Source organism: Falco punctatus, assembly GCF_963210335.1.
Source record: "Falco punctatus genome assembly, chromosome: 7".
NCBI lineage: Eukaryota > Metazoa > Chordata > Aves > Falconiformes > Falconidae > Falco > Falco punctatus.
The window spans coordinates 13,305,946-13,328,949 of record NC_137587.1 but is presented as its reverse complement, the minus strand read 5'-3'; the positions used below and the strand labels follow the sequence as shown (position 1 = coordinate 13,328,949).

The following is a 23,004-nucleotide window of genomic DNA, read 5'->3' as shown; positions in this document are numbered from 1 at the left end:
TAGTTGTTTTAAGTTGTGGCTTTTTCTTAACACTCTTCAATGAAAAAACTTTGTTATGTGCTGTAGAAATGGAATATTGCTCTACTCACGTGTTAGCCTGAATGGCAGGGGCTAGTCTTAACAGAAAGAGGGCAGACACATTGCAGCAATTGGGAGTGACCTGAGGTCCTCTACAAGAAGCTAATCGTTTCTTGGTTTAATCAACAATGAGGATTTACCAGACCCTTCTAAAGATAACTGAGAGTCTTGGGAGCATTTTCCTCCTCCATCAAGCTGTGGAGGTGGATTGGCTGACCAGGGCTTCATTTCTTTTGCTCACCCAAACACATGGGAGAGTCTCTAGACAGCAAAACCTAGTGAAGGAAAATCAGGAACACTGCTAAAATTGTGGAATAGAGAAAATGGTAGGGGAGAAGATCAAATAAGGGAAAACAAATGAGGGATCACTGAAACCAGGTGGAATTGATCATGCTCAGAGGTAGGGAAACCTCATGAGAAGGAACCAACAGCAAATCAAGTGTTTGAAAAAGGCATCCTGGAACTTGCAGAAAAGAGGGCTAGAAACACAGCAAGTACTACAGAACATGATTAATTGCAGTGGAGTCATTCTTCCACCAAATAAGTTCCTTAAATGCCCAGTGAACTCTCTGTCGACACTGGGGGAAGAGACAAGTAGGGGTTCCAAAGACACTTCCATCTGTGAGCACAAACCCCAGAGAGATATGGGACAGTTGGTTATCTTGGGAGGACTTCCTTCTAGAAACTTCTGGGTTTTTTACAGACTTGATGGCACAGTGGATTTGTTAATACCTTGCTAGAACAGACATGCTGGCTGTGACCACTGAGCACTGGACTCCCATCTGTCTCAAGATCAAAGAAGCTGCTTAATCAAGTACAAAATACATTTGCTGTACCAGTGTGTCCATTCATCTTCTAGAAGCTAGGGAGTCTTGTTGGGGTAGACATTTCAGGGAGGAGACATGCTGGAGGCCAAGGCAAGTAGTAGGTGTGCCTCATCTTCTTGTCCTGGGAGTGAGGTGATTAAAAAAAAAATAAATTTTGGAGGAGAGATGATACACCTCTGAGGTTCAGCAGGGATAGTATATTGAAGACAGCAGAGAAGTCATGGAAGAATGAAGTTTAGATTTCATGTTCTTCCCCTTCTCCATTATTACAGTGGTAGTGAGCCCTCATGGCAGAAAGTATGGAGGATGACTACTTTTGGAAAAAAAACCCAACAAATTCCAGGAAACATATAACAGTTAGTTTAGTTCCTTAGTGTTTTCTTGCCGCATATTGTTATGGAAAACATTTGGCATCTATTAAGGAAAAATACTTTGAGTTCACCCTCTTGTAACATAAAAATCAAGTGTTGTATATTGGGAAAGCAGGGGAAGGTGAAAAAGAGCAAACCCAGTGAATCATATATAGCTTAGAGTGTTGGATCCCCATATCGCACAGAGTTTTGCAGGTATGCACAGGCTTACATGAAGTGTGGTGAGGAATTTATGACTTGGGTAGGAGAAGAGCCAGACTTGGAGCAAGGAAGCCAGGACCTGTGGCTGGAAAGCATGCTTAATGGAATCCTGTCTAGCTTGTGATAAAGACCAGTGTATGATACAAACTCCACATGCTTCTTAGGGGAGGTTCTGTTCCTGTCTAGTTCACGGTTAACAATGTGGAATGTATTCAGCCTTCTTGCAGATTTCATGTACTCATATATGTTGGTGAAGGATTTTGAGCTTGGTAAATTGCAAGCAGATCTATAAGGGAAGAGAAGAAGCCCAGTCAGGTGGAAAGCAAGGGCACAAGGCATCAGCAGTCTGACATAACAGAGGAAAGTACGTCTGGTTAAAAGTAACTTTTCAATTGAAAATTAGAAATGTTACAGACCTTACTGTACATTATCCAAAGAGTCAAGTGGAATTTGTATTCAGAAAGACTTTTTTTTGTAGAACTCGATGGAAGGGTGATACGTGAGTAGGGTAAAAATGTACGACCTTTTAAAGCTTGCAAGAAATAATTGGAGAAAAATTGAGGTAGTGGCAGCAAATAATATTTGCTGTTGTTTAGGTGTCCTGAAATAATTGCAATTGAAGAGTGGTCTCTTCAGGGTGTGATAGTTTTTTTTTAAAAAAAGCAAACCCTGAAGAACGCTGCATGGTGTGGTTTATGATATGCCTTATCATGAAGGCTGACTTTGAATGGTCACAGTAGCATTTGGTATGTGTAGGTTTGAATCCTTCATTCAGGGTGTAGATAGTACAGTGCGTCATCAGACCCTCATTTGTGCTTCACTGCTGAAGAAAATGCTGAGTGGTAGGATAGTCCGTTTGAGGGATGTTACTATATTGCATTTGAATTGCGCTGTTCTACTTAACCATGTTTTCTGGGCAGGTTGTGCTTTTTGATGTATATAATGGCACCTGCGTGATGTACATGCGTAATGGCACCTTGGGGCTAGCAGTGTTTCCCAGCTGAGGCTCCCTCAGAGGATGGCTTGGCTGTTGCAACTGCTGATGTATAGGATTAAGAGGAAATTTCCCATGAGCACAGAGGATTTTTTTGGAGGTATTAGATTCCGAAAGCATCCAATTTACTTACCCATCTCCTCCACTTCATGTTGTAATTTATGGACTGACTTTTATCGTCTCATTATGTCCCCTTTCTGGGCTAAGACTTCACTGCAGCTTGGCAGGAGTTGCCAGTACGTGCAAAGAAGATTCTTACGGTAGAGCTGGCCAGAGGAGGACAGAGTGGGAAAGGCTCCTGGGCCTGCAGCAACCAAAAATTTCTCTGTGTGACATGAAGCTTTTAAATGAGCTTCTAATTTAGATAAAGCTATGTTTGTCATCATGCTTCTAGTGCCTTCTGAGTTGACCACAGTAAAATAGAGACACCAAAGGGCAGCTTCAGTCATGCACTGAAGGCTGGAATCATGTCAAACAAGGAATTCCCATGGAAGCTAAAGCTATTTTAAAATACCTGATTGAACTGGAAAATGGACTGTGGTTGAGCAAAGAGGAGTGTTAATAAGAGCAAAAGCCATCACCTGTCATCATTTTCATGCAGATGGTAGCTGAGTCTAGTATTTGTCCTTGTTGTAGTCACTATTTGATTAGTTGCTCATGGTTGATAGTTTCCTTTAGCAATGAATAAAGTATAAACCCCTAAGTTCAGTTAAGCAGGTTTAAATACCTTATCCTTCTTTATAGGTATGGTAGCATCCACAGCATTCAATATTCCAGACAGTCAGGACTTGCATAGATTCTCCCTTGGATTGCTGGGCTGGATAAAATATCTTAATAGTTTTGGAGTCTTTTAATCACAAATACAAGTTAGAAACCTTGTCAGTACCGGGATTTGCGCTCTATGGTGTACTTGGCCTGCAAGTAAGTGCTGGGATCGGTATGCTTTTTTGGAGTTGCCGATGATGTGTGTGTGCAGTGGTTGGGGCGAAGGCAAATGTGGTGTCAGCTACTACTATTTTGACTTTCCTGATGGGTAAATTGTATTCTGTATTTGTGTGGCCATTACCCTGGACACCGTAAGCCACTATAGCGAGCTGTTTGCAGGCCGAGATCTGTACTTCAGTGAAAGGCAAACTAGCAGGTTGCGCCAGTCCATGAGAGCAGGGCAGGCAGCTGTGAGCTGTACGGTCAGTTGGCAGTAATCTTAGCAGTGATGCATACGTCCCTCATGGGTGAGATTTTTAGGGGCGAAGAAATGCCGTAACTGAAAGGCTCACGTTTCTCTAGGATTACCATAGGGCTTAATTAGGTGAACTAATAAAAATGCTTGTGGTTTAAAACTACCCCATGTCTATTATCCCAAAGAGTAATGAATCAGGATGTTCTGATTGTTTAGACTAAGTAGGACGTTGCAGTCCTTTTGCTGATGAACTTCATTACAAGTTCTCCATTTCCTACTCCATGATCTATGCTGTCATTAGTCACCTCATCTACAGTGCCCTTTCAGTCCTGAGGAGGTTTGTGATTTAAAGAATGCTGCGCTCTTCTGGCAGTGTTTGTATCGTTGTTTGAGAGGTGAACAGTCTCTCATGTGGCTATCATCCAGCTCTTCTGACTCTGAACATCATCACCTTACACTTCTGCTTCTGCCCTCCCCAGTGCTGCTCTCTGACCCCATCTGGGCAGCGTTTGTATTGAACAACTCTGTTGTGTTTTTTAGGGCATTCTGTCTTCCTGTGCACTTCTCCTTCATCCTCTCAAAGCAGGGAGACTGTTTGGCTTCCAGCTAACTGATGTATTAGTGTTAAATAGGAAGCTGTCCATCTGCAAAAAAATGCTTTCAGAAAGACAGCCTATAAACCATTCCTTTACAGCTTCCAAACCATAAAGGGAAAAACTGATCTGTAAAGTTCACTTTTATCCTATTAAAATGAAAACTGTTCTGAGTGATGAGTAAGAAGTCATCCTTTACATTTTCTCCTCTGTCTTTCCACCTAAAAAAGAAATAAATAAAACCCTCTCCATTTTCAGTTGCAGCTCATCTTTTGATGAGCAGTGATGGAGTAAACCAGTGAACTGAGCTGTGCTGTCTGAAGATGCCACACTGAAAAGATCATAAGTAGAAGGCGGCGTTCAGTACGTGTGGGATTGTGTTTACGTAATGAAAGGCGTGTTGACAGTCCCTGAGATTCCGTTTAGACCTGTCACATATGTTGATTGATAGACAGGTCCTCGCTCACAGCTGAATGATTTGTTCAAAAATAGGAAACTAAGGCTTGAAAGAGTTGATTTTGTCAAGGACCAGTTACTGGTAGAGTTCTGTAAGGACATGCAGGAGATACTGGTCTGTTCAGCATATAAAGTAGTGGTCTAGGAAAACACAAAACCCCAGGGTGCTTAGCAAGTATGACCAGTTGCTGATAACGCTAGGGCTAGGTAATACCAGTGTGCTGGCTACAAAGAGTTGAACCAGGAACCTCCTGTTAAAGTGACAGATCAGCTACCTGGCAAATGAGAGTCAGTGTGCATTGTGGAATTGTCGCCCAGATACTCATTAGCAGTGTTTCGATGGGGAAAAAAACTAGTGTATTGGGATCTTGACGTAGGGTGACACTTACACAAGTCATCCAGTCTCCCAAGCAGGATATCTGGTTGCTATCTGGATGGTTATGGAAGTCAGTGTTCCAGGGACTCTTGCCACTGGTGTCTTTGGCTGGATGAAATGAGTTTTCCTGAACTGCTGTTCAGCTCAGTTTTAACAGTGGAGGTAGTCCATGGTCCAGTATGACTACTGCAGCGTATGGATGATCCATCGCTGCTGATACCTTGATTTATGTACAGAACATCTCCTATCTTAACTATGTAAAAAACCACTGTCCTACGTTAACTTTTTGCACCGGCAGGAACAATTTCTATGGTGTGTTTATAATTCTGTGTACAATTTGCTCAACTCCGGAGCAGGAACAGCCTGCCTGGGCAGTATCTACAAGGGGTTAGACTTACCATGTAGTTTGTTAGTTGATTCATTGAAACACATTCTAGCTTGGTGTCTGTGTTTGTTAAAAACTCAGAAAATTACATGACTTTAGTTTTAAGGTCTTGTGAGCACTGAGACTGTGAGGTGCGGGGGCTAGGAGTGCCAGAGAACAGAACCGTACGGGCAGGAGCAAACCCTAGAAGAGAAGAGGCATGTTAGGGGTGCCTGGCCCTGCAAAAGGCTGCCACCCGGTTCAGACCAGTGACAGTTGGTGCTAGTGGCCCAGGTGAGAGACAGACTGTCTCTTCCTGCCCCTCAAGCTCTGGCCTCAGGCACTTGTCGGTTTGTTTGCTATTTTAAAGGCACATCGGGGATACAAGGTCCAACTCAAGGTTAGAGGCTTCTAAGTGCTGCAGGAGGCAGGAGAGATCAGTGTGGTAGGGAATATCGTGGTGATTTCTTGTAGTAAACCAGGGAAGGTTGTCAGTGTGGGGCCCATGTGCAGCTTGCTGGGGAAGATGAAGAAGTAGCTTGCTTACAATCTTAACGGAGTAGGAGCAAGCTGAATAGCAGGAGAGTTTTCTGTTGTACTAGACAAATACAACATGAGACACCAGCTCGGACGAATGACAATTTCAGATTACAGAGAAGGTGTACATCTTTAACAGTGGAAGAAATCAACGTCTGGAACGACGTACAAGATATATATGATACAGACACAAAGGCACTCTTTTAGTTGAAAATCTTTATATCAAGATTGGAGAACTTCCGAAAAGGCATGTTCCACTTTGGCTACAAGTTTTTGAGTCAAGTACAGTAATTACTTCACGTTATGGTTTGTTCTGTGTTGGACTTCAGGCAGTGATTTTTATACATGTCACTTGACATTAAATTTATGAATACTTGATGTTAGACTGATCATGATCCTAGCTGTGTGATGTTTTTAGAGATGTTAAAAGTAGTATGCTTATTTGGGTCACTCCTGATAGTCTTACAGTTCTGTGCTCTTTTGCCCTCCGGCCTATCTGACCAGATGCCGCAGGTTGGTGTGCGGGAGATTTTGCTCTATGGGTTCTAGTGCTGTGGATTTACTTCTTTCCAATACCCACTTCAGTGTTTTGGAAAGATGCCTTTTTTTCAATATACTTCAATTTCTGATGTGTGTATAGGAAATTCTGTAGTGTAGTCTAGTGCATCATGAATTAATTATCTCAAAAAAATGCTTTTTTTAATGTCGGTATTTTTCTGATTCTTAATCTCAGTCCTGTGCATGGTGCATCTCAGTCTTCAGGGCGAGAGAAGTTTATAATTAATAGTACCTGTGGGACTAAAGTGTCTCCTTCCTTCTCAACACTTCTCCTCCAGAAGAATATTGATTCTGTTTTGCAAAGACAAATTGTTCAGACAAGTTCCGTTCTCAGAATAATACGGAAGTTAAATTTTACACCACCCTCACCCCCAATTTTTAAATAATGCTTGTACTTTATGTGTTAATGCATCATTTTTCCTGAACACAAAACTGTCTAAATGAACCCATTTATTGGAATGTTTTAATATTTCTTTTGAGGTGTGTGAAAGAACAGATACCTAATGAGATGTAAAATACTCCTTTTTATAGAAAATGAAGGTGCTAAATATATGTTTCTGTTTTTACAGGCTAAAGCCTATCTAAAGATAGCTATGGAAATAGTAAGACGACTGCCAGTACCTCCTGCTTGAAGTGTTTATCTCTGAAACTTACGAAAAGTGATCTTTTGGTGCAACCAATGCAGAAGAGTCCTGCTACCTAATTTTGTCGATGCCATATTTTAGTTCTAAGAACTTTTTTAGGAGTTAATTTGTTAGAGGTTAAATTAAGATTGTTGTAGTCACTGTTTTTCAAATCATTGTTTGGCCATGTCCAAATGGATTGAAGTATGCAAAAGGTGATAGACAGTATTTAACTGCTGGGTTGTAAAGTCATCAAGCAAGAAGGGGTGAAGTGTGTTTTTTCACATGTGCCCTGTTTTAAGGTCAGGAATGAAAACCAGCCACTCCAGACAAGCAGAATGATGAGAGGGATGCCAAGGTATAAGTCTTGCTTAAAAAAAATGACATTTACAATACTCTTGATTTGTGTCACTTTTCATTCAGCTTTTCACTTGGTTAACTAGCAAGCTGACCTTAAGTTCTGCAACATTTTAAGAATCAAATTCAGTTACGTAACTGCAATACTTTTGTGTGTTCATCTTAGAAGAAAATTTTAAAAATTCCACATATACTCTGAAGACTTCTTGTGATGGATCATGAGCAGATTCATTCATTATTTATTGGATAATGTTCGATCACGAAGCAGTTCACGGTTTAGTGGAGAACGGATTACATGACTGTGAGGCTGATTCCTTGGCTGCTTTGCATTATAATGGACCCAGACAGAAGACTAGGTAACCAGGGTCTTCACTGAAAACCAGATGTTGTGCCTGAGCTCAGTTTGCTGGGGGTTGCAAATGATCAAGATAAATTAAATTTATGATTACGTACTCCTATTGCAATATAGCAACTTGGAATTTTAATATAAAGATATATTTTTGAAGTAAAGCAAAATTTGGTCTTCAAACTGTGTGACCTTCTGGTGTGTTTTTTTATGGCCTTATATTTTCGCAGTCTTTGTTTTTGTGTTGGTGTGGAAGTGGAAGAATATGCCTTCAGGGAATGAGTTTACCTTTACAATTAGGTGTTTGCGTTGGCATTTAGGCTTTTTCATTTACACAAGTAAATCAAGTATGGGTATCTTAAACATACACCTTAACCATACCATACTGGTAATTTGCTCATACTACGGAGTTCTGCTGTTGACCTCTGTGGGTCCAAGATCTTCCCTGTAGTCCAAATAATTATTCATAATTTTGAATGCAGTTGTTTTTTCTTACTGAAGTGATACAAAATAAAAATTTGGTATACGTTTACATTAAGAATATTTAAGTATATGTATGCAGAATTTACACGGGAAAGCTAGACAGAAATTATGGGCTGAATTTCAAGCCTAGGTGATTTTGTAAACATGTAGATTATATAAACCAAAAAGTGTTGAATTTTTTGTTTTTCTTCAGGTCAGTCTTCGAACCTCCTTACCAGCACCCTCCCCCATGAGATAGCAGTGTTTGGCTTTTTCAGTAGCGTATTATCCCAAGCCTGTAGAATTGACACAAATATTCACTTCCTTTCAGTCGTCTAATATATTTTACAAAAACTAAAGCTGGCTTAGTGTTCTGCCCTTTCATATTTTATTGATAACCGTGTTTTGTAATTGAGTATTATTCTTACACATATTATTTGTTCACTTCTGCTTTACATATTGTAATTGTTGATATGTATGTCTGTAAGTAATCCTGTGGGTGTTTTGGCATAGTACAATCACAAATTTCAGTGGAAAACCTGGGATTTCTGGCTTTCTTTAGCAAAAGACTTGATACTTTTTGTACTATGGTTTGGGTGGGTCTGTTAAAAAGTTTTTTAAGTCTCTGACATCCAGTTCGTGTTGAGACTGGGTGAATAATCAGTATACAGATACATGGTTGTTTGTTTTCCCTTTCTTTCTCATTATTTCTTGGGTTAGTTGAGGGATGAAATAGGCTTTCAAATGTCCTTGTATTTTTACTCCTTTTTACATTTTTCTCCTTTTAATTAAGTACTGTGGTTTTGCTCTGTTGAATTTTTCACCTGCAGAACTATTTTGAATGCCTTTATCAAGAAACTGGTTATAATGATGAAATATAGTTTCTAAGCCAACCTGAAAATTCATATTTAATTCATATTTTTGTGGAAGGATTGCACAGTGTAGTAGGTGAAACCTGATTTATTAATTTAAAGTTGTCAGGCATTTTTTTTTAAATAAAAAAATAAATGTACAGAGTAGGTAGGACATTTCTGCATTTAAAGGATAGCAATGGTAAACCAAACTTATGAGAACGTACTCGCTTTACTTTCCTCATTCTCGTGACTGAAAAAGTGTTTCCCAGCCCTTCTCCTGCAAAGGCAATGAAGGGCATTGACACAATGTTAATGCTGCTTAATGGTATAGAAACACATACTCTTATTTTTGTACTATGCAGTACACTGTTAAATACATATTAATGAATTCTAGTCAACATGCTAGATTTGAAGTCATATTTCATAAAATCACTGATACACGTTATTGGATTGGGAGTCTTGGTGGTTGAAGCAGTCGGAGGTTGAGCAGGAGAGTGGCATTTAACCATCGTTTATAAATATAGATTACTGACTTGATACACAGTGGTGTTTGCTTTTTTCAACTCCCAATATTTTACTTTCATCTCTGTGATATTTCCTAGTGTACTAGTACGTGGGGGTTTTCCCCCTAAAAATGCTAATCCCAACAATAGGACCTGGTTTTCCTGAGCTGCACGGGTAGATGGTCTTTGCTCTGGAGCAATGGAGACTTACTGCAAAATTATCGTCGTCGTGGGTTACCAGCACAGAATCGTTGGAGTGTGCAGCACTGTAAGCTGCAGTTAACACACTGTAAAATCCCACAGAGGCAGAGAAAGAAAGAGGAAAGCTGGGGAGGCACAGGTCCGAGCAGGCAGGAGTGGGAACAGAGGCGAATATCAGTCCCAGGTCCCCTCCTGCGTCGATTAAGAGCAAAATTCCCAAGATCGCCTTGCATCACTGTCGGTTATTTTCACTTTCACAACGTGGCCCTTTGTGTAGTGACCACAGTTCTTGTCTTCGCAGATAATTGCTGTGCTTTCTGGGGTGAGGAGTGCATGGGCTCTGTCTTAACACAGTGCGTTTCCCGGCTTTTAGAAGTTTTGGGTTTGATGAAAGTGAACCTGAAAGAGGGTACAGAATTTGTGTCAGTGAACTCTTTTGCTGTAAAAAATTTAGTGCTATGTTTAGGCCATTGTGAACTGTTTAGCCTTCAAGGCTGCTGTTTGTGCAATCGTTCACATGTTAAAATTTCTCACAACAACAAAAAACATTTTAATTGTTATTTGAAGTTATGAAAGTAGTTCGCAAATTGTTCATTTTCTTCTACTGATTCAGTTTGAGTTTAAACTGCAACCCATTTTTGCTCTGATTGGTGATCATGGTGATGAAATCACGTTAACGCAGACAAAAAATGGCAGCAGCAGGTCATCTTCAGTATATTAACTAAAAACCTCTAATTCTGAACTTCCTTCAGATTTGTTAGACTTGCTTAGATCCAATGCAGGAGGTAAATCCCCCATAATGTCTTTTCCTTGGTAACTATATGGTTTTCACCTGGACCTACTTGAACTCCCTGTTGGGTTTTTCCTGCTTGTGATGCAGTTCATGGTGGCTGGAGCAGGCTTTGACCTGAGGCAGGTGCTGTGTACTGGTTTGTTGGTAAACTTTGTTCAGGCTATTAGTGGGGCCCCTAATGAACCAAAGGCTGCAATCAAGTGGGGGGAAAAAGGCTGTAAAGAAGGGGTGAATCTTATGCCTGTGGGAATGTCTCCAGGTTCCCAGAGACCCTGCCATAACAATATTGGGGTTGCAGGTGCAAGAATGTATGTTGGAGAATAACAGCAGGAGAGCGACAAGAAAGGAAAACTTGTCTGTTGCTTAGGTGAAAGATTAAAGAGCTGCAAGAGGCTCTGCCGGCTACAGAGCTCATTTGCAAAGGCTAAGGCACCAAAGATGCTATGCAACAATAAAAAGGGGATTTCAGTACTTAGTCCAGATGTGCAAAGCTTCTGTCAGAGCATCACCAACTCAGAGACTGGCACTTAAGGTCCGTACCCAAGTCACAGGCGCTACTTGTTGTCCTCGGTATCACTGGTGGGGATAGGATCTCCATGATTCCTTCTCTACAGGGTTTGCAGGACTTGCTCAAGGTGCAAAAAGCTTGTTCTATGCCTGCCCTTGGCTGAGAAGATTCAAATCCATAGTTCCTAAATTTAGGAGAGGTCCTCAGCCACCTGGCTTAGTCTTTGCTAAGGACCATCAAGGAGTATTCATCACTACTTCTGATCAAGCTGTATGGCTTGAGGAAGAAATAAGGAACAGACTCTTGATGATATCTAATTGATTTTTTGCCTATTGGCTTGGGCTGGACTTTGATCCTTGCTTCCAGCCTTACTGATGAATTTTACCTAAGAAGTCTCTGAATAAAACGATCAATTCTTAGGCTGATGCCTGGCATTGTAGCTGCTTACTGTCTTGAGAAAAGGCTCTGTGGTTCTGCTTTTGGGTTTTGACGCCCACTTGTCATTTTAGTTTCTCCTGGCCACATCTGGGCCTATAGTGCCGTCATCAGTTTTCCTTCAGAGGAATGCTTCCTAGCAGAGATGGTTAGGGGGGAAGGCTCCTGCTTAATAAGGATGCCTGACAATCGGATCCATCTGAATTGCTGATTTAATTTCAGAATTGACTTACAATGGCAGGAGTTATAATGATAATTATATTTTATTTTGGCAGCATATCAGCCAAGGCAGCAGTATATCAGCCACAAAAAACACAGCAAAAGAATAAAATCATTCCAAAGGTAGTTTTCAGCATAAATTTAAGATTTATCTTTTTTTTTTTGCACACTCTGTTTTACATTACAAATATATTAAGCCTAAAGAAAAGGTATATTCAAAAAGTCTAAAAAAAAGGTATATTCAAAAGTGTGTATTTTTCCATTATCTTTTGCATTATCTTTTTTTTTTTTCCAGCAAGAGGACAGGCACTGCTTGTCATTCCTTACGCACCTATTCCTCTCTGTTTCTCTGTTTGTATGACTCTGTATCTGAAACCCACTTTAATCAATGCAAATAAATGACTTCTCCTAGGGAGTACGTGAGTCTTCGAACAAGCCAGTGGTGGGGAAGAACATCTGTTGTCCTTCAATGTTGCTTTGAGGGCTTACAGATTTATTTGAAGTGTTTTCACTCATACCACTGGGATTTTCTAAAACTTGTGTTAATTCCTGCGGTCCAGAGTTTTTCTCTTTTTCTGTGAGAGAAAGGCAGGAGACTCCCCACATTTGCCTCCCCCATGTGAGCTTCCTGTTACTGAACAAGGTCTGTTTTAAGAATACAAACTTCTGGTTGCTTTTTCTGAAAAGTGTTAGCTTTTATTTAATAATGATTTTCTAATGGTACTTATGGGTACTTTTTACTTCCAGGGATTCCCCCTCCACCCCCCAGATTAGAAAATACTATAATTTATTTTTAAAGCACAGTTTAGCTGCCTATTTGGGAGAAATAAACAGGGTGAGAAGCCATCTTATTAAGCCAAACCCCTGTTCTGTAGATTTAATTTTGGAGTGTTTGTCCAGTGTGTAAATGTTGCAAATATTTTTACATTTCATTAAGGGAAACCGTTAAAATGAACAAAAGTTCAGGAGCCTGAACACTTCCCTGCTCTACAGGGAGCATTTTGAGGGTGGCATGAGATCTGTCTGCAGGCTGGTCAGAGAGGCCAGGGGGAGTTTTAGGGGGTTTTATCTGCTGAATCTACATGTTTCTTTTTTTAGAGGAGGAATCTCCATATAAACGGGATTTTGTCTGTGATACCTTGAGGCCTCTAATTAATTACATTTCAGATGGAGTCAGGAGGGTTTGGGTTCACACTCCCTGCTTCCTCCTGCAGGATAATGGGACCCAATGGCTATGTTGGAGTTACTTTTTAGAACAAGCGTTAAAAGGCTGGGAAAATGTGCCTCGTAAGCATCTAGGCTTTGAAAACTTGGTCTAATAAACCCACATTTATTTGTGAGTGCCAGCACTGCTGGCATCTCTTTTGTGGTGCCTTAATATCCTAAGCTTTTAGAAAGCCTGTGAATTTGTTGCTTGTTTGCACTTTTTTATAAATGCGTGTTTTACAAATGCATTTCTTATTAACACACACTGCTACTTCACTTTTGGCTTAATTTCTCCACAATATAAATAAAACTCTTTTTGTAAAGCAATTTTCCTTGACTATTGGTAATGCATCTGGAAAGTTATTCCTCTAGAGAAAGAAATGACAGGGCTGTTTGATGCTGAATGCCTTCTTCCCTGTTGGGTTAACATAGGAATTTGTAGTCGCTGTCTCAGTGAACGCTGTTGGTTTTGTTACCCTGATGGGAAATATATCCTCACTAATACAAAATGAAACTGTTGATAAAACGCCTTTTAATTATTAAGAGCTTGTAGCTCATGAACATTGGAAACAGTACACACTAGAGTAATTTAAAATAGTCCCATTTTTACACTTTTTATGTATGGTTTTTAAGAAAGTAGTAATAAGAAAGACATTTGGGCAGTCCGTTCGCTGTTGGAATGGATTGCGTTCCGCTGGCTGGAAAGGTCTCCCAATTTCACAAAGAATATGGCTCAGACAAGCGTTATTCACCATCAGTGCCTGTGTACAGAATCCAGTATGTGAATCCGCGGTAGCAAGTGACAGGAGGGAAGAGAGGTGACGTACCAGTATTTGCCTGGAATGACCTCATGCCTGGAAGCAATAGGAATTTGTTTGGCACAGCAAAAATACAAGCAGAATTATGTTTTTAGTGAAGGCAGACGGGTCAGGGAAAAGCAGGGGATGTCTTAATTGGTTTGTAAATGCGACTGGCTTATGAAAGGAAGTAAAACATTTATACTGTCAGAAATAAAATTGTGAATGTGTTTGTCCCGCTTCTGCCAGAAACGTACAGTCAGGCAATATGTGACCTGGGGTGCCTGGCACCCTGGGGACATGTTGATTCTGGTGCTTCAGCGAGGTGGCAGGACAGAATCATCAGATCTTGGCAGATCGTCAGGAGCCCTTGTTTATGACACAATTTCTGCATGTTAGGGAAGCTGTTGAAAAATACATTTACAAGTGAATAGTTGAAAGTAGGTGCCACAGAATGTTACTTGAGAAGCAGGACAAATTGGTTCCTGGTCAGTCTGTTGCACATCGGATAACGTGCCATCCCAGGGTGGTTCTTTATTGAAGTTACCAGCATTTTAGCTGTCCTTACCGCAGGAGTGGAAGTTGAATACAGCAGCAAGATACATACTCACTGGGAAGTACTTTTCCTGACACTTGGGTGATACAAACAACCAAGGAAGCATTTTGAATACTTTACTGAATTGCTGTACCAGAGCTTAACGTGCAGTAACCTGGTTTCATCCTATTGCAGTGATTTTGTTAAATTTTTTTCCCCCCTATACAAAGTGTTTCATGTATCCTTTTCCAGCACTTTACTACTGTCAGTTGGTCAGACAAAGATACAAAGATTTATATGTAGGGGCTCCTAGAGGGAGTTCCATGCTTTAAAGCGGGATTATATAATATTCTTCAAAATCAGATGGTGAATGATGGGGTTGTTCTTTATTTTCCATTTAATTTTCAGGAACTACAGTCACCATAAGATACCAATTGGACATAATTTTGGATAGTCACATTGGAACTCTATTAACCAGGTGCTAATTGTATCTTGAGAATATGAACAAACAGGCAACATGAAGCTCTGAGTTTTTTGTATATGAATGCCTTTAGCCTTATCTTCATTGGTGTGGGAACAATAACAAGCTGTGGCAGATAACGGGTGAAGGACATTTGAGAAGCGTATACGTTAATTGTCACCGTTAAGGGATCATGAGAACCTGTCTGCTGAACCCAGGTTCCTGATGCAGCATGTGCTCCTGATGCCGGAGCCAGCAGAATTCAGTGCCACGGGAGTTCTCACCTCCTAGGGGAACTCCAAACCCTTTCTGTGATTTGCTATTGAGAGAGGTCGCACCGATGCCAGCGTGGAACCTTTGGACTGTATGTTCGCATGTCCCGAGTGCAGGAAGTGACTCACCAAAGTGTTTATTCGTCACATTGTGATCTGCTCTCCCCGGGGAAACAGCGATCTGTTTACTCTGTAAGGTATTGGTGCTTGCTCTCCCCGGGAAAACAGGGATCTGTTTACTCTGTAAGGTATCGGTGCTTCTTATCAGTCTGTGCTATATCCCTGCTGGGGCTGGCACCAGTCACTGTTTGGTAGTAGCTGGTGTTCTGGTTGTAAAAGGGCAGTTGCTGTGTGTAATACTTAGGAAACATGCTCTTAAATTGCATCTGGCTGCACCTGGCAGTTGCTCGGGGCTGCGATCATTGCTTTGATTTACTGTCCATTTGGGTAATGCTGTGTTGTTTGTAGGCAACGTGTGGGCCCTGTAATTCTAAAGCGTTATCATTCACAAGGTACAATCCTGCACTGAGAATGACCCTCTAGCAATGGTACCTCACCCTTGTAGCTCCACCACTTTGGGAAATGCTCTGTGTGGGCCCTGGAGGTGGTGGCAGAGCCGTCTGCTCTCCTCTTGGCCATGAAGAACTTATGTGGGCGTGTTGGGACACAGAGGTCATTGAGGGTCAATGAAATGATGTGAGGAAATAGCCTTCCATGCTATGTTTGAACATGAAACTAGTAAGGAGGGAAACTTGGAGGAAAGCTGGAGCTTCTCTGCTGTTTGTGGTGGGTGACCTGGCTGGACACCAGGTGCCCACCAAAGCCGCTCTGTTGCTCCCCTCCTCAGCTGGGCAGGGGGGAGAAAATATAATGAAATAACTTGTGGGTTGAGATAACGAGAGGGAGAACACAGGCAAAACAGACTCAAGCTGGGGAAATTAATTATTATTCAATCACAATCAGAGTAGAGTAACAAGAAATAAACCCAAATATTAAAACACCTTCCCCCCACCCCTCCCTTCTTCCTGAGCTCAGCTTCTCTCCCAGTTTCTCTCCCTCCTCCCCTCCAGCAGTGCAGGGATGTGGGGAAGGGGAGTTGTGGTCAGTTCATCAGACACTGTCTCTGCTGCTCCTTCCCCCTCAGGGGGCTCCTCACACTCTGCCCTGCCCCAGCGTGGGGTCCCTCGCACAGGAGACAGTTCTCCATGAACTTCTCCAACATGGGTCCTTCCCACGGCTGCAGCTCCTCACACCCTGCCCCAGCGTGGGTCCCCCCGCGGGGCGCAGCCCCTCAGGCCCAGGCTGCTCCCCGGGGGTCCCCGCGGGGTCCCCAGCCCTGCCCGCAGCCCGGCCCCAGCCCGGGCTCCTCTCCCCTCTTCGTTTTTTTTGCATCGTCTTTGGTTGCCTGTTGATTTGCTAGCCACTGATGACTTTAGTAATACTACTACTGCATCGCTTTGTAAAATAGATAATTATTTTTGCCCTGTATATGTTACAAAAATACTTCTTTGTGCTTTCTTTCATGCATTGCAGTGCCTGTCTCGATTATGATGGGGGCTTAACTGAAAAAACAGGAGAACGAGTACAAGCGATTGGTTTCTGTTTAAGTAATTGTATGTTTTCAAAAAAACCTTTACTATTCTAATATGTGCTTGTCAAGCAATATCTAGAGAACATGTGAAGACGTTTTTAACTATGGCTTTTATTGTTCTTCAGGTTCTTTTGATAGTGTGTTATTCATGATTTTAAAAAGAACTTTTTTTCAGACTGTAGCAGTGTTTAATACGTTCAACTGAGAAACAAAGCTCAGAAAACTGTTTTTGGTACTACGGTTTTATAGTTTCCGATGGGACATATGAAATGCGTATTTTCTACAACCTCTGCTATCTAGCTTAGTGCTACTAAGACATAAAATAATAGAGCCTGGCATCCATGATAAAGAAGTGGTCGACATAAAATGCAAAGATAATGGTTTGTGGGTTATGTTATAGCGTAGAGAAGGTAAAAAGTTGCCTGCACCTCAAACCCAAGCTCTAAGGGCAGTGATGTCTCTGCACGTATTATGACTTCTAATCCTTAGTTGCGAAAAAAGAATTCATTTTGCTGTTGTGATGTGTTGTGGAGAACCGGATGGCTGTCTGTCTGTAGGAGGCTGGTTAACAGCTTGACAAGCCTGGCAGCAGTGAAGTTTCCTAGCAATGAGCACCTTACTCTTCAAGAGGATTGTTGCATTTTGATTAAGATAAATTTATTGGCATTACTGTACACAAACAATTTGATTCAACCCTTGAAACTGCTGAATCCTGACCTCCAGGGGTTTTGTCCCACAGGACATTAGAGACTGTCATTTTGGCAGGTGATCCCAAAGTCATTGACTGACCTGCAACCTGAGGCGCGCAGCTGTGCTTATGCACGAGGGAGGCATGCGTTGCAGAAGTTGCACTGATTCATCGTCTCTCCCAGGAAACCTCTGCCTGGCTGACTTCAAGCCTTGCTTCCCCTAAGGGAGTTTTGAGTATTCGTGCTCTTTTAACAAGCTACGTTGGATGATACTTCTATGAAGCAGTGATTCCACAAGAGCAGAAATACTGTCAGAGCTAATTCATCCCGAAGCTTGTATTAACTGCTCATTACCAGTATTTGTCATTATGTTTTCTTCAGCTGTTGTTTTGGTGTAAGCGATGTCAAGTGATCTGACAACAGCAGAAAATCACACTGCTTTCGGAGGGCTTGATACAGTTTAAGTGTATTCCTCGCAGTTAGCAGTCATCTGCAGACTAGCATCTCTTCCTGGGGGACACCTGTTCTGCAAACCGATCCAGGTTTCAGCCCAACGGTGCTATTTGCTGTGGTACCGACGCTGGTGCTTCGTTGCACAGTGCTGGTGACTTGCCCAGCTTCATGCCAGGCAGGTGTGGAGTAGTGCTGCTCTGCTCTGGGCCCCCCGCAGCACGCCAGCTCCTTGCACTCCGGTGCGGCGATTCCGAGTCCTGCTACAGGGACACTCGCATGGGCTGCAAAACATGGTGTAAGTGTTGGTGTTTGTAACGTACACCCTGGACCAACCCCCTTCTTTGCATTACAGGGGCTCAAAACACTAACTCCCTCTGTAAACGCTAAAATCACCGCCCCTAATTCACTGTGAGGGCTATAAAACAGAGGGGTTTTTCCTAATGTTTCTTGATACAGGAAACCTTCCCAGAGAAGTGACCCCCTGGCAGACAGGGTACTGTGGGAATGGGCTACCAGCCCTGTGGCTCGGTGACAAGCTGAGCAAGGCTCATCTTCTAGAGCCCATGATGAGGGCACAGCCCATCCCTGCTGCTTCCTAATGGATTTCGCCCTTTAATTCTCTGTAGGCTGTAAATCAAAGCCAGGCATTACAGATCCCTTTTATACTCTGCCCAACACTGTCTGCCTGTTCCTTGGGATTGGTGAGAGATGTGTGTCAGGTGTGACCTGCTCAGGTGCCACACACACCCAAGGAGAAGGCAGGGATGGTTTTCAACAATGGATGAAACTCTTCAGGGGGAGGTGAGTACTGGGATTATGTGGAAATACAGAGACAAACATGAGCCTGTGTGTGTCTGCAAGCTGACTGCAGGTTTTGTTTAAAGAAAAATGTCCCGTAGAAGTGTGCTTTTCACTAGGAGGTGAAGAAGAGGGAGCGCAGAGTAGAGTTGTGGTTGTATGGGGAAGCTTTCACACGTGCCACTAGTGCAATCATTCTCTAGTTTAGAAATTTGCCCTAGGTCCTCTCTTCCAAAGAGAAACTTCATGTTGTTTTCTCAAATGACTGTGAGAATCACCCTTCCTGCTGTAACTTCCCAAAACAAGGGCATGTTTCCTTTCACAACTTTAACCTTGCTGTTCCATTCAGGGATGAAATAACAGCCTGTACTAACCTAAGAGAAAGTAAGTGGCTTGGAGGCAGGTTTTCTACCCCTAAGGTTCATTCTGTGTTGCAAGCAGCGTACAAATGACTTTTTTTTTTTTTTTTTTTGGAGCTGTTGTGTCACATAGAGTCACTCTTTTAATGTCGGAGTAAAATCACGGCGCTAAACTCTTCAGCAGCTCTGCATAAACAATTTTGTGGTAGGATGACTGCCACTGCCTAGTTCTTGTGCTCCATTGACAAGGTTTTTACGAAGGGTGAAACAACACATAGCTGTTTATCTCATGATTACCCAATTATCTTTGATAGGTATAGGATTAAAAAATCAGATTGTATTTGTTAGAAATGTGCTGAACTAACTGACCACACAAGACATGTAAACCGCATTTGCAGAGAAGGTGCAAGAAATTTGAATGCTTATTTGCATTAAAAACCCCTCTCTTTCAAAAGTCAGTGACTTTCTTTTCATTGACTTTTCTTTTGCCTTTCATTATTAAAAAGCCCCCAACAACAAACAACCAAACCCAAACCTCCCTGGTTCTTACCTTTTCCTGCTTTCTTTGAATCACTTAGTTTTTCAACAGAGAACACTGAGCGAGGTCTTAGGTGTAAGTTCTAAGTAGCATGAGGCTTTGGAGCTGGCAGCAACATTTGGGGGAAGACTTTCAGAGTGCACCAACCCATGCAGTGTAGTCATTTGAGGCAGTTTCTGTTAGTTTAGTTCTTTACAAGAATATACACTTTTTTCTTGGCTTTATCTTCATGACAGATACCAAGAAACTTATATTTCTTGATAATTTCACACTTAATGCTATACAGTACGTTAAAAGAAGCTTTTTTCAAAACGTTTATTTATTCTTCTAAAATACATATACTTTTTTCTTTACATTTTCAAAACAGAATTGGTAATATTAAGGCTTTGATTTTCAAACTGGAATGAATTGCAACTTCCTTTGTAAAGATTTTTATTCCAAATTGAACATATTGTGTACCAGGCCCTTGTTAAAATTACTTCTGCAGATCCTACTATGTGTGTGAATTTGCAATGCTATGACAGAAATAAATAGGTGTGCAATTGCTTCAGATATTTTTCCAAGTATATAATGATAGGATATATACCACATATAATTGCTTCTAAAGCCAACTGATAGATTGTGACTATACTTTTCTAATGTTCTCTTCTAAAAGCTTGCAATTTGTATTTCAGGATATGCTGCAATTTAGGTTTAAAACATTATTTTGACCCAGCTTATACTAATACTGAGATTTCAAAAAAGAAAAGGGAGCAATCCTCCTCCGCCTTGTTAAAGCCCAGTTGGTGTGGCTAGGTGAAATACCACAACACGTAGCAAATAAGAGATCTGCCTTGCAGCCTCTGTTCTTTTTGTCCAGTTTTGAGATGGCTTGATCAGATGCCCCTGGAGTCTTCTCCCGAGATGTACAAAACAAACAGATTTGTCACAAATGTTAACAGCAGAGGCAAAGAAACTTCTGCCTTGGTAGATGTGTCATCTGAGGAATCCACTCTGTTACATTGCTAAAATGAAATGCCAGGAGACGGCACAGATCACAGCTTGGATTAGGTAGCTGTCACCAGGAGGAAGACAATTGGGCTTTAGCCCCATTTTGTAATGTTCAAAAAGTGCACAAAAGGAATGGAATTATCTTAGTCTCTGATACAGCTACCTTAAACAGAGTTTATACAAAGATATCATTTTCATTTGCATCCTGAATACTTGATTCCTGCGTCCCTAGAAAGTATATTTCTACAGAAAATACCCACGTACTCCGATCTGGCATACAAAAGAATCCCTGCTCCAGGGAACAAACAGGTCTGAACTAACCGAATGCCTGCGAAGAGATTTAAGCCTGTCTCTAGGAAGGGATGCAAACCGCGCTACCAAAACTATTTGGAAGCTTTTTCAGTCCAGATTCCTCTGTGCCTGTAATTTCAGCATACGTACAACAACGAGGCATTTGTGTAGCTGCCTTTTATGTAAGGACACGTTACTTGGTACGCTTACTAATGTATTGTGCCTAATAATACTCCACCTAAACCCTGTATGCTTTTGCATTTACTTTGCATGTAGACCTGACTGTAAGCATCCGTGCTAAATGCCAGCACCTGGGCATTGCTGGTGTCACTGATTGTGCCCGCATGCGGTGGAAGTTCCTGCTGTCCCTCACGCTCCTCTTTGGTAACCCTGAGTTTGTTTTGAGGAACAAAATGTACTTCCAGAAGAGCTGTAAGATAAAAGATACGTTCTTCAGCTGTTACGCTAAAATAACCAAATGAAGGCCAAATCTCAACACTTTTGAAGAATTCAGTTTTCCTGATCCTGTAGGCAGGGGCACCGTTCTTTTCTCCTCACCACCATTACGATGGTGACCTCCTGTTGGGTTGAATGCTCAGTTACTCCTTCTGATATACCAGAGGTATTCAAGGAAGAAAAAAGTTTGTGATTTAATATTGCTTTCACAGAACAGTTAAAATACTTTTTCTGTTAAAATGGAATTACTTGCATTGATAGAGATGGCTCATGTAAGGATGGAAGTGTGTTTTTATAGAATAGGGGGCTGCCAAGCAATTATTTTGGAAGATGGTGAGTGGAAATCACTTGGAAAGAGGAAAGGTCATCTTGAGCGTGTATGAACAAATACTGCCATTTATTCTTGAAGAACAATAGGTAACTTACCCATCACTTCTATTTCAAAGTTGCTTGGCATGGCCTCATTCTAGTATTTTCCCCATGCAAACAAACATCTAAAAATGCTTCTGTTTATGCTCATTAGCATAAACACCTTCAACACCACATTGAAAGTGACTTCTACATCTGGTTGCCTTGTAATCTATTAATAAGCACATGCTGTTCAATAAATTATTATTTTTTGTTAAAAGCATTAAGAATTTATGTTTGAGAGTTTTTGTTTGGTTTTGGGTTTTTTTTGAGAAGTGAGAAAATAGTTTGGAGTTTGTTTTTTTTCCTCTTTGTATCTGCTGTAGATACCTGTATTTTCTATCTAGATGCCAGGTAGTGCACAGAAGGGGAAACTTTGCAAAGGTCAAGGAAAACATGTTTTCAATACAATGAGAAGGTGAAATGCTGAACAGGGAACCCAGCCCTGGAAGGTCACCATTGCCTGTGAATAATTTAAAGAAGCAAAACCAGTACCCAGTTTTGAGTTATGATTTTGCACTAGAATGATGGCCTTAGCCTGAAACAGTCCAGTCATCCAGATTATTCTGATGGCTGTTACCGTTTTTTTGTTTTCTTTTTCCATACCAACTTGTACTTGGAGCTTATGTTTTACCACTTGCCTTGGTGTTTCAAGGTTGCTTCCTTGTGGCTTGGAGCTTTGATGAGGTAGTGATAACCTCTCTGTTTCCAGTATGCTTTTATTCGTGATATACTTCCTTATATGCATGGCATACCTACTAAAGAAATTATAATTATCAAGCTGACACAGTCTGTATGAGGCCTGTCAGGGCATCTGAACATTTGCTGAGTATTGATTTTTCTGCACAATGTGAATTAATGGGAAATTTCAAATCCTGGAGTCTCTTCTCTGACCTACTGCTTCAAACAGCATTGCAGAGGGAGCGTTAGCGAAACAGAGATCTGAGTGATTGATGAAGGAGCTGACCATGTGAGTGCTTGGTGTATTTGCACAAGTTGGGGCGATTAAAGCTAAGCATGAAATGAGAAATGAGAGGGAAGTGCAAAACACTGTTTTATCCAACTTGAAATCAGATGACTTCAGACACCAAAAGGTTCTTCTCCTGTGACAGCTTTCAAACAGCCCTCACAGACTTCAGGTGGCACCAGCTGATGCTATAAAGGGAGAATTCAGTCATCTGAATTGTCTGGCTTTATTTCCAGGGTAGAAAGAGGTCAGAGTGGCTAAAATAAAGTTAGTATAAGGTCTTTAAAAAAGTTAATGTTTTAAAACATGTGTTTTCTATTTCTTGATATGACCTCCAGTTCTAGGGAAACAAAATTGA

General features: G+C 41.3%; 1 protein-coding gene across 8 annotated transcripts in view; it reads left to right on the top strand.

The window, feature by feature from the left end:
* NUBPL (NUBP iron-sulfur cluster assembly factor, mitochondrial) overlaps window positions 1-21,626 on the top strand; it is a 99,383-nt gene extending 77,757 nt beyond the window's left edge. For 5 of the 8 annotated variants that reach the window (XM_080397043.1, XM_080397045.1, XM_080397047.1 and 2 more), the window contains one exon: window positions 7,105-14,576. In XM_080397043.1, coding sequence (XP_080253169.1) covers window positions 7,105-7,167 — 63 coding nt within the window. In that variant the 3' untranslated portion in view covers window positions 7,168-14,576. Of the gene's footprint in view, window positions 1-7,104; window positions 14,577-14,782 lie in introns of those variants that run through there. The other 3 variants (XR_013929705.1, XR_013929706.1, XM_080397044.1) reach the window with 3 other exon arrangements.
* The last annotated feature ends 1,378 nt before the right edge of the window (window positions 21,627-23,004 follow it).